A 13,939-nucleotide genomic window follows, 5' to 3' on the forward strand; every position below is an offset into this window, starting at 1 on the left:
GAGACACTAAAACCGGGTCTAACTTGAGGCGCAGGTGGTCTAATGCAATTTTAGTGTAGTTAATCAAGGTGCAGGCAGACAGATTCAAGGCTCCGGTGTCTTTACAACAGTAGCAATGTTCTTTTTAAAATAATAATGGTAAAACACAGTTCCATATTTATCCATCGTATATAAATTAACAGCAAATAAGCTCGGTAGATTTAACAGCATAAACCTATGCATTGATGTCTTGCATCAAACTTAACCATTGATCCGTTACCCGATCAATACCTCGAAACGGGCATTTGGTGGTACATTTGAACCTGCTATGTTCTTCCATTTGGCTGCTGCAGGGGGGCCTGGTTGCTTAATGGGAGCGTCAGCGTGAGAGCAGACTTTATGTTTGCAGCATTTTCATCAATGATGGTGTCATAAATTAGCAGTTATTTTAGCATATTCTACTCGCCATTGATTTTGCTGTAGTATGTTGATGTTGGTGCGTGATGGTAAATGATCTCAATCTGAGATACAATACCAACCCACAGTGAAGGTATCACGATATATTAAGGTCTTTGCACATGAGGTGCAGACAAACAGGCTTACTTGGTCATGCAAGGTGCAGTAGATGAGAATTCATAAAATTGGAAGGAGGAAAAAAAAAAAAAAAAAAAAAGCTAACAAGTGGTGCTCTGAGCTTCACAGGAAATGATTTCACTCACATACCGGACGGCAATCTAAGATTGGGCAGAGATTTGGATTTATTGACTACCTTTTTCTTGGCAGAGCCTAAACAAGTCATTGTGATTATTGCTGGCAAAAAAAATTGTTTTTCACTCTCCCACACAGTGATTTGCATTTTATCACTTGGCTTTGCTCCCTGTTCTCTATTCATTGTGTCACACCTGTTATTCACTTTTCTCCCCTCTTCCTCCACAGTGTTTCCTCTCTCCTTCTTTGAGGCAGTGCACGCCCCTCATCTAAATGCAGAGCCAGTGCTATGCTCCAAACCTGCTTTGGGCACCAACCACAGCCCTCATCCCTTTTCTTTGTCATTTTACAAGCGGTCAAGGTGAATTGCTTGTGTGTGGTAATTAAGATGGATGAACTTCCAGTTTATTTGCCTGACCCCTGATATTCCAGTCGCTTTGCATGCTCACATGCCTGCAGACAAGCAAAGCATAGAAAAGACAAGGAGGAGGGAGCGGACAGCAAATGAGGTGTGGGCAAAATTATGGTGGGGGGGGACTAGCAAAGAGAGCCCAGCCCTGGAAACAGAGACAAAAAGGGGTGGGGGGGATGAAGAGGGGGAAATGTGGAGTGTAAAAAGCTGCTCCAGTCGCAGCTCAGTGCCGCGTACTGATGGGAAGGCTCTCATCAGCGGCGAACAGGCGTCTATTGTGTTCCCCCCGCTGCAGTGGGGGGCCGCATTTACCGCCCGAAGGGAGAAGCTGAGGACCACCCTCCAATCAGTCGAGGATGATTTCGCACCGATTGTGAGACTGCCGATGCAGATTCATCACTGGCATGCCGGGATGCTGGCCATGCGGGTTTTTTTTTTTTTTTTTGCTTCCACACCTTGCTGTGGATTTATCACATGGACTGAGTAGCAGAGGAAAGGCGGACTAAAATGGTTTTGAATTTTCCTTCCGGAGACTCAAGTTCTTTCCCAGGAGTTCTTTGATTTTAAAGTCTTTTTTTTTTAAGAAGGGGGGGTTCTAGTTGTCATTAACTGTAATTGATTATTAAGTTGCAGAGAGATAGCAGCACTTATTCTGTCTTCACTTTGACTCAAGTTGTCAACCCCCTCTCGAAGGTTGCAATATTTCTGCGTACTTTGCATGTTTGCCTCCTGGTGTGTTCAGGTGCCAGGGTTGGGGATTACAACAGATACAGGTGTTGCCGAGGCTTGATGGAGGATTAGCTGCTTTAATAGCTTGTCGCCGGCAGCCCGCAGAGCCACGAACGCCTCACACGCGTCTCAAGCTGCGGCTGCGTTGACACTTGGTGCGGCGGGATTAAAGATAAAAGGTGAAAGCAATGTGATTGGACTCGGAGGGCAGGAACAATGGCCGGGAGATTGCAAGGAAAGTTATATTGAGATCAGCCTTTTTCAGCTTGTCTCGTGTTGGCAGAAGCGGTTAGTGTTCGTGACACTTTGCCGGGCTTCTCCAATAATTCAACAGCACAAAATCCAATCAGTCCGTGAGAAGATATTGATTGGTCTGGCCCAGGCAGGATAGTCTGTTGTCTCATCACTCATCTCAAGAGGTCACTGATGTCACTGTAAAGTGCCATCCCGGCTCAGCCTCAAGCAGTTATTGGTCTGAAGGAGTTCTCATCATATCTGACAACACCTCAGATCAATATGATGATTTTCTCCTACAGTCTACAGCAATTTTGTGTGTTCAGTAAGAGGTTGGGCGTGTTAGTTTATTTGTGGACAGCCACTCTGTGTTTGCTTTGATGTGTATCAGTGGAGATTGTGGACAGGAAAATAATAGGTGGTGCTCAGTCTCACATCAGTTCTCCTCTTGTTGAGGTTCCTCGCTGGGGGAGTTGAAGAATTATTTCCTCGTGAATTGGAGGACCAATGAAAGTGTGGTGTGGAAACCAAGCACATAATAACTTATCCTAACAAATCCTTAAGCCTTGAGATGTGCATGCCAAGAAAAAGTGCTGCTCAACAGAACTGATGGAGTTTTCTTGATAGCAAGTCAAATTCTGCTTTTCAAGTGGTAGACAGCACAAGTGGAGTGACGAGGGAAACCAACTTTATCCTGCACAGCAAGTTGATCAGCTCAAATTTTGAAACCAGCACAAACTTTTTTTTTTCTAAACTAAATTTTGCACTGACATTGGATTTAAAAGAGTTTTTTTTTTTTTTGCCTGAGAACAAGTCTTCTCTTAAGTGTGTGGAACAAAGAGAAGATGAGAAAACTGTCATCCTGACACGGATGTCAGATTGCGTGTGACGCTGAAGTGGAAGAAGAGAAGTGTTCCATACCGCAACCCCGCAAGGGAGGGTGGGGTCCTCCCTCTGCCACAGACAAAGACCTCGACAGGTTCTGCCATAAGTTCCGGTCATCGGGTCGCTCTTGTGCGGTCCAGCAGTGTGTCACACGCCACAATGGGGTGCAACATGTGTGTGGTCCAAAAGCCTGAAGAACAATACAGGGTCATGTTCCAGGTGAGGCCTCGCTCTTGCATCTTTTCCAAACACCTCATTGCCTCCTTAAAGGGTGAACTGTACACACCCGGGCCATTCTAACCATGCCCCGGTGGCTGAAAAGCATTCCAGTTGCACTTGTGTGAGCCACAAGCATGTTTCTTATATTTTACCTTCTTGTCCATCAACATGTTTTATACTATTTGCCTGTCTGTGCCACCTGAACAAAAGTAGCAGGTTAAAGTGTACCTCCGACGGCCCATTTCGAGGTACTGATGGAAAACGGAGTAGTTACCATATTATCCAACATCTCCTAATCGTAACCCTGTTTTTGTTTTGTGTCACTGTAATGAGAGTAAAATTGAGTTTGTATTCAAACAAAATGTTACATTATGATTTAATTGTAAATTATTTCATGACAAAAATCTTGTCGAAATATTTCTTTCTAAGCGCCCAGATATCCTTAACAGGGTTGCACCAAACAGCATATGACCAACAAAATATAGTAATCATAAAACATAGTCGAATGTGATAAAGTTAAGGCTATTCATTATTTTTCTATTTTTGTGATCAAATCAGTGATCATCATGGCAGCATTTATGATTATTTGAATAATAACAATAGACGTGGTTCTAAACCAGCAGTGTCACTCAGTCACAAAAGGTATAGAGATAGCAGTATGACTGTTTTTTTTTTTTTTTTTTTTTAAAGGAAATAAGAGAGGGGTTGCCAGGGTTACAGCCTGAGCACCACTGTTACCTTAGAGCTTCTTTAAGCTTGCACAATGCCCCCAGAGAGGTTCTAATGGCAACTGGACAATATTAGTGCTGACCCCAATGTAAGCCCTGTGATCACAAGGCATGAACGATCCTCAACGGCTGTGCTGTTGTTATCCGTGATGCACCTTTTGGAGAAGTGCCTCGTGGACATCGAGGGCAGCGCTACTTAATGGGGATGCTCCTGGTGCCGGGAGCAAGAAAGACGAAAACCGAGCCCATGCTAATGAGACGGTCAGGGAAAAGGAGACTCTCAGGAAATTCAGCTTTTTCTGCTCTTTGCCCTCATGTGTCAGAAGCAATTGGATGGACGGCAGATAGACAGCTTTAGGTCCCTTCAATTTATGAAACCATAGCCAACAGTCCATAAAACAGTTTTAGAGCAAACTCATTTTATGGCTGCAACATGTACCCAAAAAGCTGAGATGGGTGGCAAAAAAGACGAAGAAAGTCAAAAAATACGCTCCACAGGTGAACAGCCTGATTGGCAGCAGGTAGGCGGCATGATTGGCTATAAAAGTCGCTTCCCTGATTTGCTCAGTCATTCACTAGCAAAGATAGGGTGAGAAAATAGTCAAGTACTTTAGGGACAATGTTCTTCAATGTACAATTGCAAAGAATTTAGGGGTTTCATCATCCACTGCTCGCACACAATATCTTCAAAAGAGAATCAAAATCAACACTGAATGCCCGTGACCTTTGATCCTTCAGGCGGCAATGGCAATAAATAGAGTTTGGCGCTACGTCCCTAAGGCTCACGTTTCAAATTGTTTTTGGAAATGGATGCAAAATTCAAAGGCCAATGCATTTGGTGACTTACATCATTCATGCTAAAAAACAAAAATGTGATGTAACAATGGTAAACATGACCATTGTTTTTGGAATGTGTTGCAGCCATAAAATTCAAAGTTAATGATTATTTGCTAAAAAGGAAGTTGATCCGTCTGAACATTAAATATCTTGTCTGTGGTGTAGTCAATTAAACGTAGGTTGATAATGATGAGCAAATCATTGTATTCTGTTTTTATTGATGTCAAACTCAACATCCTTAATTCATTGGAACTGGGTTTGTAAAAGGGAAGATAATGAATTATAAGTGAATCACTGGATGCGCTCACGTTCCTTTTCAGATTTATGCAGCGCTGTGCGTGCATGTGTAATTACTTTAATTTAAATGAGATAAAGTCAATGTTGGATACAGCAGGCTGCAGAAGCAGATGGTTAAATCGGATGGCTTCTTGCCCGATAAATAAAACGCGAGCATCGTCCGTCCAGCCTCGCCAACGCTCATGATTAGTACGCACCCGCCACTGGACTACGTGCCGTGATGCACTTGTGCAGTGTAGCTTCAGTTGTTGAATTGTGTGCATGTGGATAGAGAACAAGTGAACAGTAAACCTGGTAGCTTCCCCTGGAACCAAATTGGTTTCAAGGGAAGCGGCTTCCATGGCAACCGCTATCATTAAAAAATGAGTGTGTGTGTGTGTGTGTGTGTGTGTGTGTGTGTGTGTGTGTGTGTGTGTGTGTGTGTGTGTGTGTGTGTGTGCAACCATGCACTTCTCTGTCACCATTTCAGTCCAGCCATTTTAATTAACTGATTTAAAGGACCTTCCTTTTAGACGAAAAAAAAATACATCTTATATTATATTTGAGTCTCTTGAGGACGTTTTTTGTCTTCCCATGGACTTCCAATTTTGTTGTTATTTAAGGAAAACAAGAAAAAAAATAGAATACAGTGCTATTTTTTATTGGTTCTTTTTCCTTTTGCCATATAAATTAGGTGTGTTCTAAATTTTTTTTTTTTCCAAAAACATTTAAATGATGACGGCGATGCTGTTTAGCCGAATATATCTAATCTTATTATTTGTATTAGTTAATAACATTTAAGCTTGGCACTCAATAAGATGGTGATCCAAATCAAATTCTGAAAAGCATTTCATTCAATGTAATTTGGTGTGATGCAATTACCTTGTGCACTTTGCATGTAAGAAATCAGATGACATGCCCCTTTGTAATGTTGAACCTACTTGAAAAGTCTTTGCATCCTCCACGGGCCTCATCAGCAGGACTGCGAGGCCCAGTGATGTCAGACGAAGGAGCTTATCGTGCGCCACTGGGTCAACTGCTCCCACTTGAATTGATTCTCTGAGAAGGTGGCGGCTGTTCACGCCCTCCAAGCGAGCGCAGAGAGGAGAACAAGCCATTGTGGTGGAATCAAAGCAGGCCACAAGGTTGATTTGCTTTTCCTTTTTTTCCCTTTGGCCTGCAGGGACTTGAGCTGGATAACCGCAAAAGAAAGACAAGGGCAAAACAATGAGTATTTATGTACATATTGATACACAGCATAGTTCTTTCCCTCCCCCCTTTTTTATGGCAGCGTGTTTATTTTGCTCTTTAAAGACCTTTCATATAAAAACTAATTATGCATATTTCCCAGAGGTCGTTTTCTTTTGGTGTTTGAATCATGGCTGATCTCAATGGCTGTTTTTGTCCACCAAAACAATTCCTTGAAAGACAGTTTTGTTCTCCCCCAATTTTCCTCTCCTTGCCTTCCCCCAACATTCGGATCTCTTTCATCTCCATCCAGTGGCGCAGCCTCCTCCCTCAGCCACCGCCCACCCGCTGAATGCGATTTTCATTTGTATGATTCCTCAGAGTCTTTAGCTGTTATGTTAATAAGTTTAATATTCAAACTACAGAAGTGCACATGTTGATGGTTGCTGCACTTTCCTCAATGTTTGTATGCAAGAGGCCACAACATTAGGTACACCTGAATGATTTAACAAGATCCAATCCAAAATAATTATGCACACTTTTCATTAACTCTGATCACTATACAAACATATTTACTGGTGATGGGTTTTTGAAAAATTAGTCTTTAGAAAATGAAAGATAAATTAGTGACAGTTAAGTACTGCCCTCTATTTTGCCTTGTTTACTTCTTCAATAAACAAAAAATTACACACTATCAGGGGAGACAAATATCTGGAAACTAAAATGTGGAAAAATTGTGTGACGCTAGAATTCAGTGCTGCTTAGTTCTTAGTCTCCACCATAAACATTACAGCAAATACCTTCAACATGTATAATGTATTTTAAATTCCCTTTAAATGAAGAAGTGTGACAGTGTCAGTCCAAAGTGCGCATTAATGTGTGATAGAGCCCATTTTTTAATTTGTCAATGCAGTCGCGCCTTTTAGTGTGGTCCCCGCTGAGTGCATAAATGACGGCCTGCAACCCAGAGACGATTGTAGTGGATTCTTCATTAGCTCTGGGCAGACAAGTGCCATTACGTGGCTTCAAGACGTCTTCAAAGCAAGCCGAGCACCCTCATTGATAATGAATGAGAGGAGCGTATCCCCCCTGTCTGCTCCTTCACCTTCTTCCTCTCGCTCATTGTCCTTTCTCCGTTAGCACCTGCGAGATAGGAAACATCTTGTTTCCAAGCTCATTTGGAAAGGCAGTGAGATTTATGACGACAGATCAGCGTGAGGAAGGACAAACACAAATAGCGAGAAGCGTGGGTTGCCATCTCAGGGGAGGGACAGCGCTGGCTAAATTGCTGAGGCAGCACAGTGAGAGGAGCCAAGAGGAAGGGAGATGAATGCCAGCATAAGGCAAGGAAGGAGGATGCTTGGGGGTGGGTGGTGTGGTGCTTTCAGAGCATTCCAAAAAAGGTAACGAGATGCTAAAAATTGTTGCCCCCCAAAGTGCCAAAGTAAAAATATAGCATTCTTGGCCCTAAGTACATTTTACAGGTAGTAATACACTTTTGAGATTTGATTTTGCAGGGCAGATTAGAACTTTGGCTTGCTACTTGCTACTATTCCATTTTCCGCCGATGACAACATCAGGATATGTGTTGTGTATTGGGCCAGCCTAAAAACAATGAGTGTTAATCACGGAAAAACATATTTATCATTTTCACTGTTTCCCCACAGACAACCTGCTGTCAGTGCTTCACAATTATTTTGTTTTTGGTTTTACGAATCAATATCAGCTTGTGAAAAAGAAAATTGATTCAAATATATATTTTTTTTAAACCCAGCTCTGCCCCAACTATCTGACTTAAGTAAAAAAGAGCATGAGTACTTTTGCTGCCTTGAGGGCAATCCTAATGATGTGAAAGGACGTGTTCGAACTGAGTCTCTTTCTTGCAGTTGAACAGAAAGGAGTTGTCCCGACTATCGGGTGATCCCACACTGGACATGAGGGACCCCATACTGTCCAACATACTACGGGGTCGCAGGGCCCGCAGACGCGCAGGCTCCACGGGGCCTCCCGCTAGCGTGGCACCTCTGACCATGGGGATGGCCGACTGCGTGGACAGCTGTACCCAAACGGACATCAGCTTCCAACATATGTTGATCACGGGCAAGAGCAAGCAGTCACCGCCCAAGCCTCCGCCTTCGCCACCTCTGCCGGCGCTCCTGGAGCCTTATCTGCTCAATGAGCTGTCAGTCACATCACAGGCTCTGTGTCTTCACACTCGAGCTGACCTTTCACTAACCACCCTTTCAGTTTCCTAGAGCCCGTGTACTATGACCCCTCCGACTACTTTGACGTCTCTCAGCATGATGTCGACCGGCAGGATGAGCTGGAATATGAGGTGAGCAATATCAAAAACGGAAACTACCGAAATAACAAACTAAAATTTAACCTTCGGAAAATTCTACCTGTGGCTAGAACACAATGCAATCAATATTCTTGATATGTATGCTCTTTGTAGAACGACTGTGACTGAAGCATCTTCCCATTTTTGTTTTGCTGTTCAACTTGTCTTTACCAGGAGGTGGAGCTCTACAAATCCCGTCACCAGGATAAACTTGGGCTAACGGTGTGTTACAGAACCGACGATGAGGAGGATCTCGGGATATACGTTGGCGAGGTGATGTTGACTGTTTTTTTATTTTTAATTTAAGCATTGGCTATGACTTATTAGCTCTCTTCACAAAAAGCCTTCTCACTTCCTCCAGGTGAACCCAAACAGTATTGCTGCAATGGACGGCCGCATCCGCAAGGGAGACAGAATATTGCAGGTGCACAAAAAGTCATCCAGTACCTTGCATGCATGAAGAGTAATAAATAACGCACCAAAAACTCACCATACGGATGCATCGTACAAATTCTATTTTCCAAATGTTCCTCGCAAACTACTTATTCAAATGGCCACTTTCCACCATTGGAATCAATACATAGGTCACATAGAGAAGCCATGCTAATTGCTAAGCTACCATGAGATTGATGTGTCGTTTAACACCCGAAGGAAGAAAAATCAAAGTAGGAAAGATGCAATAATATAGGGAATTAATGTTTTTTGCTTTTTATGTTTGTTTTTAGATCAACGGAGTGGATATCCGAGACAGAGAGGAGGCGGTTGCTATTCTGACCAGAGAAGACAGCACAAATGTCTCCTTGCTCCTCGCACGACCCGAGATAGAGGTGAGAACATTGGCTAATCGGTGGTGGACTATTCCGTGCACTCGCTTAAAAATACACGATCATCCTTTATCGTCTTGTATGCGTCATAAGTCACTTATATTTGTTAACATTTACAGTTGTGAAATTGGAAAGAGATAAGAGATTCAAAAATAGCTTTCGGCTAGATGTCAAAATTAACCTGTTGCCATTCATACAGTGAGTAAATTTAGCATTTAGCATCTTAACTATTTTAGAACATTTGCGGCATTTTTGTTTTTTGGTGCGCTGTTACAATTTTTGACTGTGAAATCTATACTGTGGCTCATTAAAGCTTTGGATTGAACTCAGACAAGCGATGAGGGACAACTTGAATAGCAAAGAAATTCTTCTTCTCACTTCTCTAGGATAAGCTCCTTTAACATTAGCTTTTTGACCAAATTTATTGGCAGACAAAATTGATTCTTTTCTTTCCCTGCTGCTTGTTAAAAAGTCAGACTCCCACGCTCCTTGTAAGATTACGGCATCTGTATGCAGGCCACATTTTGCACATACAATGCGAGCCTGCACAACACACGTACACATGCGCAACCTCTTCTTTGGAGAGACAGCTACCTTGAATACCTGAGAAAAGCTAAGGCAAGACTACTCATTTTCATTCCAAAGAAGCAGTGGTCTCATTAGAGGGTAACACCCACAAATGTACACAGATGAAAGTTTTATCTGCGGCCACGCGGGAACGCCGAGCCGTCGTCCGCCGACGAGAACAAAGACCAACAGATCGATGGCTTCGGCTGTCTGAATGCGGTTCACGTGCAAGCAATTAGGCGCAAGATCAACTGCGCTCTCTCGGGGCAACCTTCACTCGCTTAAGAACATTTGCATGATTTGCATTCCGGCAGCTGCCGAAGAGGAGGGGACGCAGGGAAGGAGGGAAAGATGATTTGAGGTGCGAGCGTTTTAACTATGTGAATGAAACTCTTATCTCAAGGCAATGTTGTATTTACAATGTTGTCTTAAGTACATTTAGTACAAATGAATGTTTGTAATAAAATATTCTTTCTCTTACATCATCTGAACTCTGCATCAGAACGACAACCAGGTGGTTCCAGACACAGGGCATCTGGAGCCACTGGACAACGCCGTCCACCTGTTGGCCAGTCACAGAAGCAACACGGGCACCTGCGTAGATACCTCCGCCCCAGCTTCTGGGTGCCAAGATGGCTTCCCGAACCGGGATTCGCCCGATTTGCTGCAGACTGTGCTGAGCAACAGTCAGGAGCTGGACAGCGGAGTGGGCCGCACGGATGAAAGCACACGCTACGAGGAGTCCTCAGAGCACGACCTCCTGGGAGACGACCACACCAGCGCCTCCAATACCAACACCACCAACACACCCGGAAGCTTGCGCAAGTTTTCCTCCACCCGAAGCGACACGTCGCCACTACTGCACTCCCATGACCTCCAGTATAGCGCCGACTCCCTTTTGGGCCTGGACTGCATCGGTGGTGCACCGCCGGAGCCGCTGGAGGCTAGCGACAGGGCCTACACGTGTGACCCGGTGAGAACGATGATGCCCGGGCTGACGGAGGAAGAGTGCGAGCGGTACAAGGAGCTGCTGGAGATCAAGTGTTACTTCGAGAGGAGCGCATGCGGCGAGGAAGAAGGCGTCTCGCTGGACGAGAACAAGAACGAGAGCTTAACTCGGCACGAGATGGCGCTATTAGAGGAGGAGTTGCGGCACCTGGAGTTCAAGTGTCGCAACATCCTGCGAGCGCAGAAGATGCAGCAGCTGAGGGAGCGCTGCCTCAAAGCTTGGCCTCTGGAGGAGAAAGCGGCCAGCCGCTGCTCGCTTGGCGACGAGTCCCGTCACCAGGCCCTGTCTGACATCAATGAACTTCCCGAGAGGGAGCGCTCCGATAAGGACAGCACCAGCGCCTACAACACCGGAGGGGAAAGCTGCATGAGTACCCCGCTAGTCAATGAGAAGCACCCTTACGCTGACAGCCCGGAAGGTGGAGAAGCTCAACAGGAGAAGAGCTTCCCCTCAAGGCAGAGGGAGAGGGCAACCCGAAATGGAGGAGGGGCCGGGATCCAAGGGAACCTCAACCAAGCCGGGAGAGGATCCAACCAGGGAGCCCGAAGAGGTTCCGACGGAGGGCTGAGACGTAACTGCAAAACCAATCCTGCCAGCGGGAGGCCGGGTGGCCGCAGTGCTGAGAACAGTCCTTACATGTCTCGCCGTCACGCTCAAACAAAGTTGCCCCGGCACTACCTGAGCTGCATGCAGCTGGGCTCTCCATCAACCTCCGAAGTCCCCGGAGTCGACCCTAGAGGTGGAGACGTCAGCCCCATGAGTCTGGGGAGCACTTGTAAAGACGTGGGCCAGAGCGAAGCCGCCGGGCTCTTGTCCCCGCGGATGGAATGGAAAGTGAAGATTCGAAGCGACGGTTCACGCTATGTGGCCAAAAGGCCCGTGAGAGACCGCCTCCTGAAAGCGCGGGCCATGAAGATCCGAGAAGAACGCAGCGGCATGACCACAGATGACGACGCGGTGAGCGAGATGAAAATGGGCCGCTATTGGAGCAAAGAGGAGCGCAAACAGCAGCTGCAGAAGGCCCGAGAGCAGCGGCGGCGCCGGGAGATGATGATGCAGAGCCGCCACGACTTCCTGAGGGAGCGGGAGCAGGGCTGCGGGGTCTCTGGGGACGGGGACGCCGTGCCCCAGCAGGAACCCACTTCCATCCTGGAGCTGTGCCACCGCAAGAGCATGAAGAAGCGCAGCCGCAGAATTCTGGACAACTGGATCACCATCCAGGAACTGCTGACCCACGGGAGCCGCTCTGCAGATGGATCCAAAGTTTACAACCCGCTGCTGTCCGTCACCACGGTCTGAGCGGGACAAGGTGTTGGATGAGGACATGCTCTTTTACACTGCCCTGTTGCCAGCCAGAGGAGGCAAGTGCACACACTCTGGACTAACACGAACGACTCACAGAATAGTAGTCTAAAGTCTACCCGTAAAGGCTAGCGTGAATTTTATTTCCGCTTTTAGATTTAACTTTCACCCGAAAGCCAAATACCTGTAGGTTTTTCATAGTAGCAGCATTAAATAGAAAAGATAGGCATGTGAAAAAAAAAAAAGGCTTGGATAAGGACCCGTCCGGCTGGAAATAATTCATTAAATAATTGATCATTATGCAATGAGTTTTTTTAAGTGATAGTGTGTAGAATGTTTTTATTTTTTAGTGTTCATTGATTGTAAAATAATGTGCAAAATATGTTTTGGACATCAACATAAAGTACCTTTTGAAAAAAAAATCTAGAATTGTAGGTCCACTAACCTCTGATTATATTCCATGGATGGTGCGTCGCCATAAGAGTAGCTGACACGTCTCTCCGCCATCTTTCTGCTATGGAGAACCAAAGGGGACAATCATGTGATCACAGATCAATGAGTACAACATGTGTAAAAACAGCAATGCACTCACCTTGTCACGTGAGGGAACACTAGAAGTCGTTTGCTGACATTTCGCTGACACCTCTGCTGAGGAAATTGGCAATAGGTTGCGACGTGGGTCTCTCTGAGGCACCACTTCATCGTGCACATGCTTCAAATTAAGATCCTTGCATTCTATTAGTTCATAACTAGATGGCACTAAATTCTACACACTGTCCCTTTAATGCAAAAATGTTTTTCAATGCAAAATACAGTTGCTTTCAAATGTAGATATAAGTAAAAAATCATGAGGAATAATAAAGCCACATCTGAACACATACAGTGCCCTCCAGAAGTATTGGAACAGCAAAATTAAAGTCCTGTTTTTGTTGTATGCAGAAGACATTTGGGTTTCAGATCACAAGATGAATATGAGACAAAAGTTCAGAAGTCCAGCTTTTCTTTCCTATTAATTATCTCTTTAAAAAAATGACATTAGTTGAATTGATAAACTGCATTGCAAATGCCAGTCGGGAAAATAGATTTAATGGGCATAAAATACAAACAATGAGCGTTGGCAAGGTTAAAAAGAAAAAAAGCCACCAGAGGCGTCGGAAATTGGGAAAAAACGACAACAGCGCCCTCTGCTGATTTAGAATTTGCCACAGAGAAATGATTCAAAAGCTCACGCACAACAGAGCTGATTTTTCTGGAAATGATCCCGTTTTGACCACAAGGTGATTTGTAGGAAAACGTGATGGAAAGCACAAAATTGAAATTATTTTGCATACAACAGTACAACTGGAAATAGCAAAATTATGATGGATTATTCTCAAGCACATTTTCCAACTATTGAGGACCGCTTGGCTATCAAAGCATTTTCAAAAATATTTTTTAAAGTAAAATTTGATCGCCAGCTTTTTCCTTCCATGTGCATCAAGAATTGTATGCGGCTCTCGTCTAAAACATCTTGTTCCCTGCCATGAGAACGATGCTCATTTGTTATTGTTTTTCCATGCATGTTTGACTATCATGTTGAGCCGATATTTTTACATTTGAATACCGTGACTGTGCGTGAACTTGCTAGCCAGTATTTGTTCAATGTTGTGCCGTGCACTTTGTGATTTTTCTAAATAAACGCCGTATTCATGAAGCTTTGCT

General features: G+C 44.6%; 1 protein-coding gene across 1 annotated transcript; it reads left to right on the top strand.

The window, feature by feature from the left end:
• The first annotated feature begins 1,276 nt into the window (after window positions 1-1,276).
• On the top strand, window positions 1,277-13,931 carry LOC125988113 (PDZ domain-containing protein 4). The gene is made up of 7 exons (XM_049752929.2): window positions 1,277-3,166; window positions 8,082-8,377; window positions 8,443-8,530; window positions 8,711-8,809; window positions 8,898-8,960; window positions 9,262-9,363; window positions 10,430-13,931. The coding sequence occupies exons 1-7, from the start codon at window positions 3,107-3,109 to the stop codon at window positions 12,233-12,235; spliced, it is 2,514 nt and encodes an 837-aa protein (XP_049608886.1). The 5' UTR covers window positions 1,277-3,106; the 3' UTR covers window positions 12,236-13,931.
• Window positions 13,932-13,939: the final 8 nt, after the last annotated feature.

The sequence above is a fragment of the Syngnathus scovelli genome, chromosome 2, assembly GCF_024217435.2.
Source record: "Syngnathus scovelli strain Florida chromosome 2, RoL_Ssco_1.2, whole genome shotgun sequence".
NCBI lineage: Eukaryota > Metazoa > Chordata > Actinopteri > Syngnathiformes > Syngnathidae > Syngnathus > Syngnathus scovelli.

Coding starts and splice junctions, on each gene's coding strand:
- LOC125988113 (XM_049752929.2), top strand. CDS start 3,107: ATGGGGTGCAACATGTGTGTGGTCCAAAAGCCTGAAGAACAATACAGG. Junction 8,531..8,710: donor AGGATGAGCTGGAATATGAG/GTGAGCAATATC, acceptor TGTCTTTACCAG/GAGGTGGAGCTCTACAAATC. Junction 8,810..8,897: donor TCGGGATATACGTTGGCGAG/GTGATGTTGACT, acceptor CACTTCCTCCAG/GTGAACCCAAACAGTATTGC.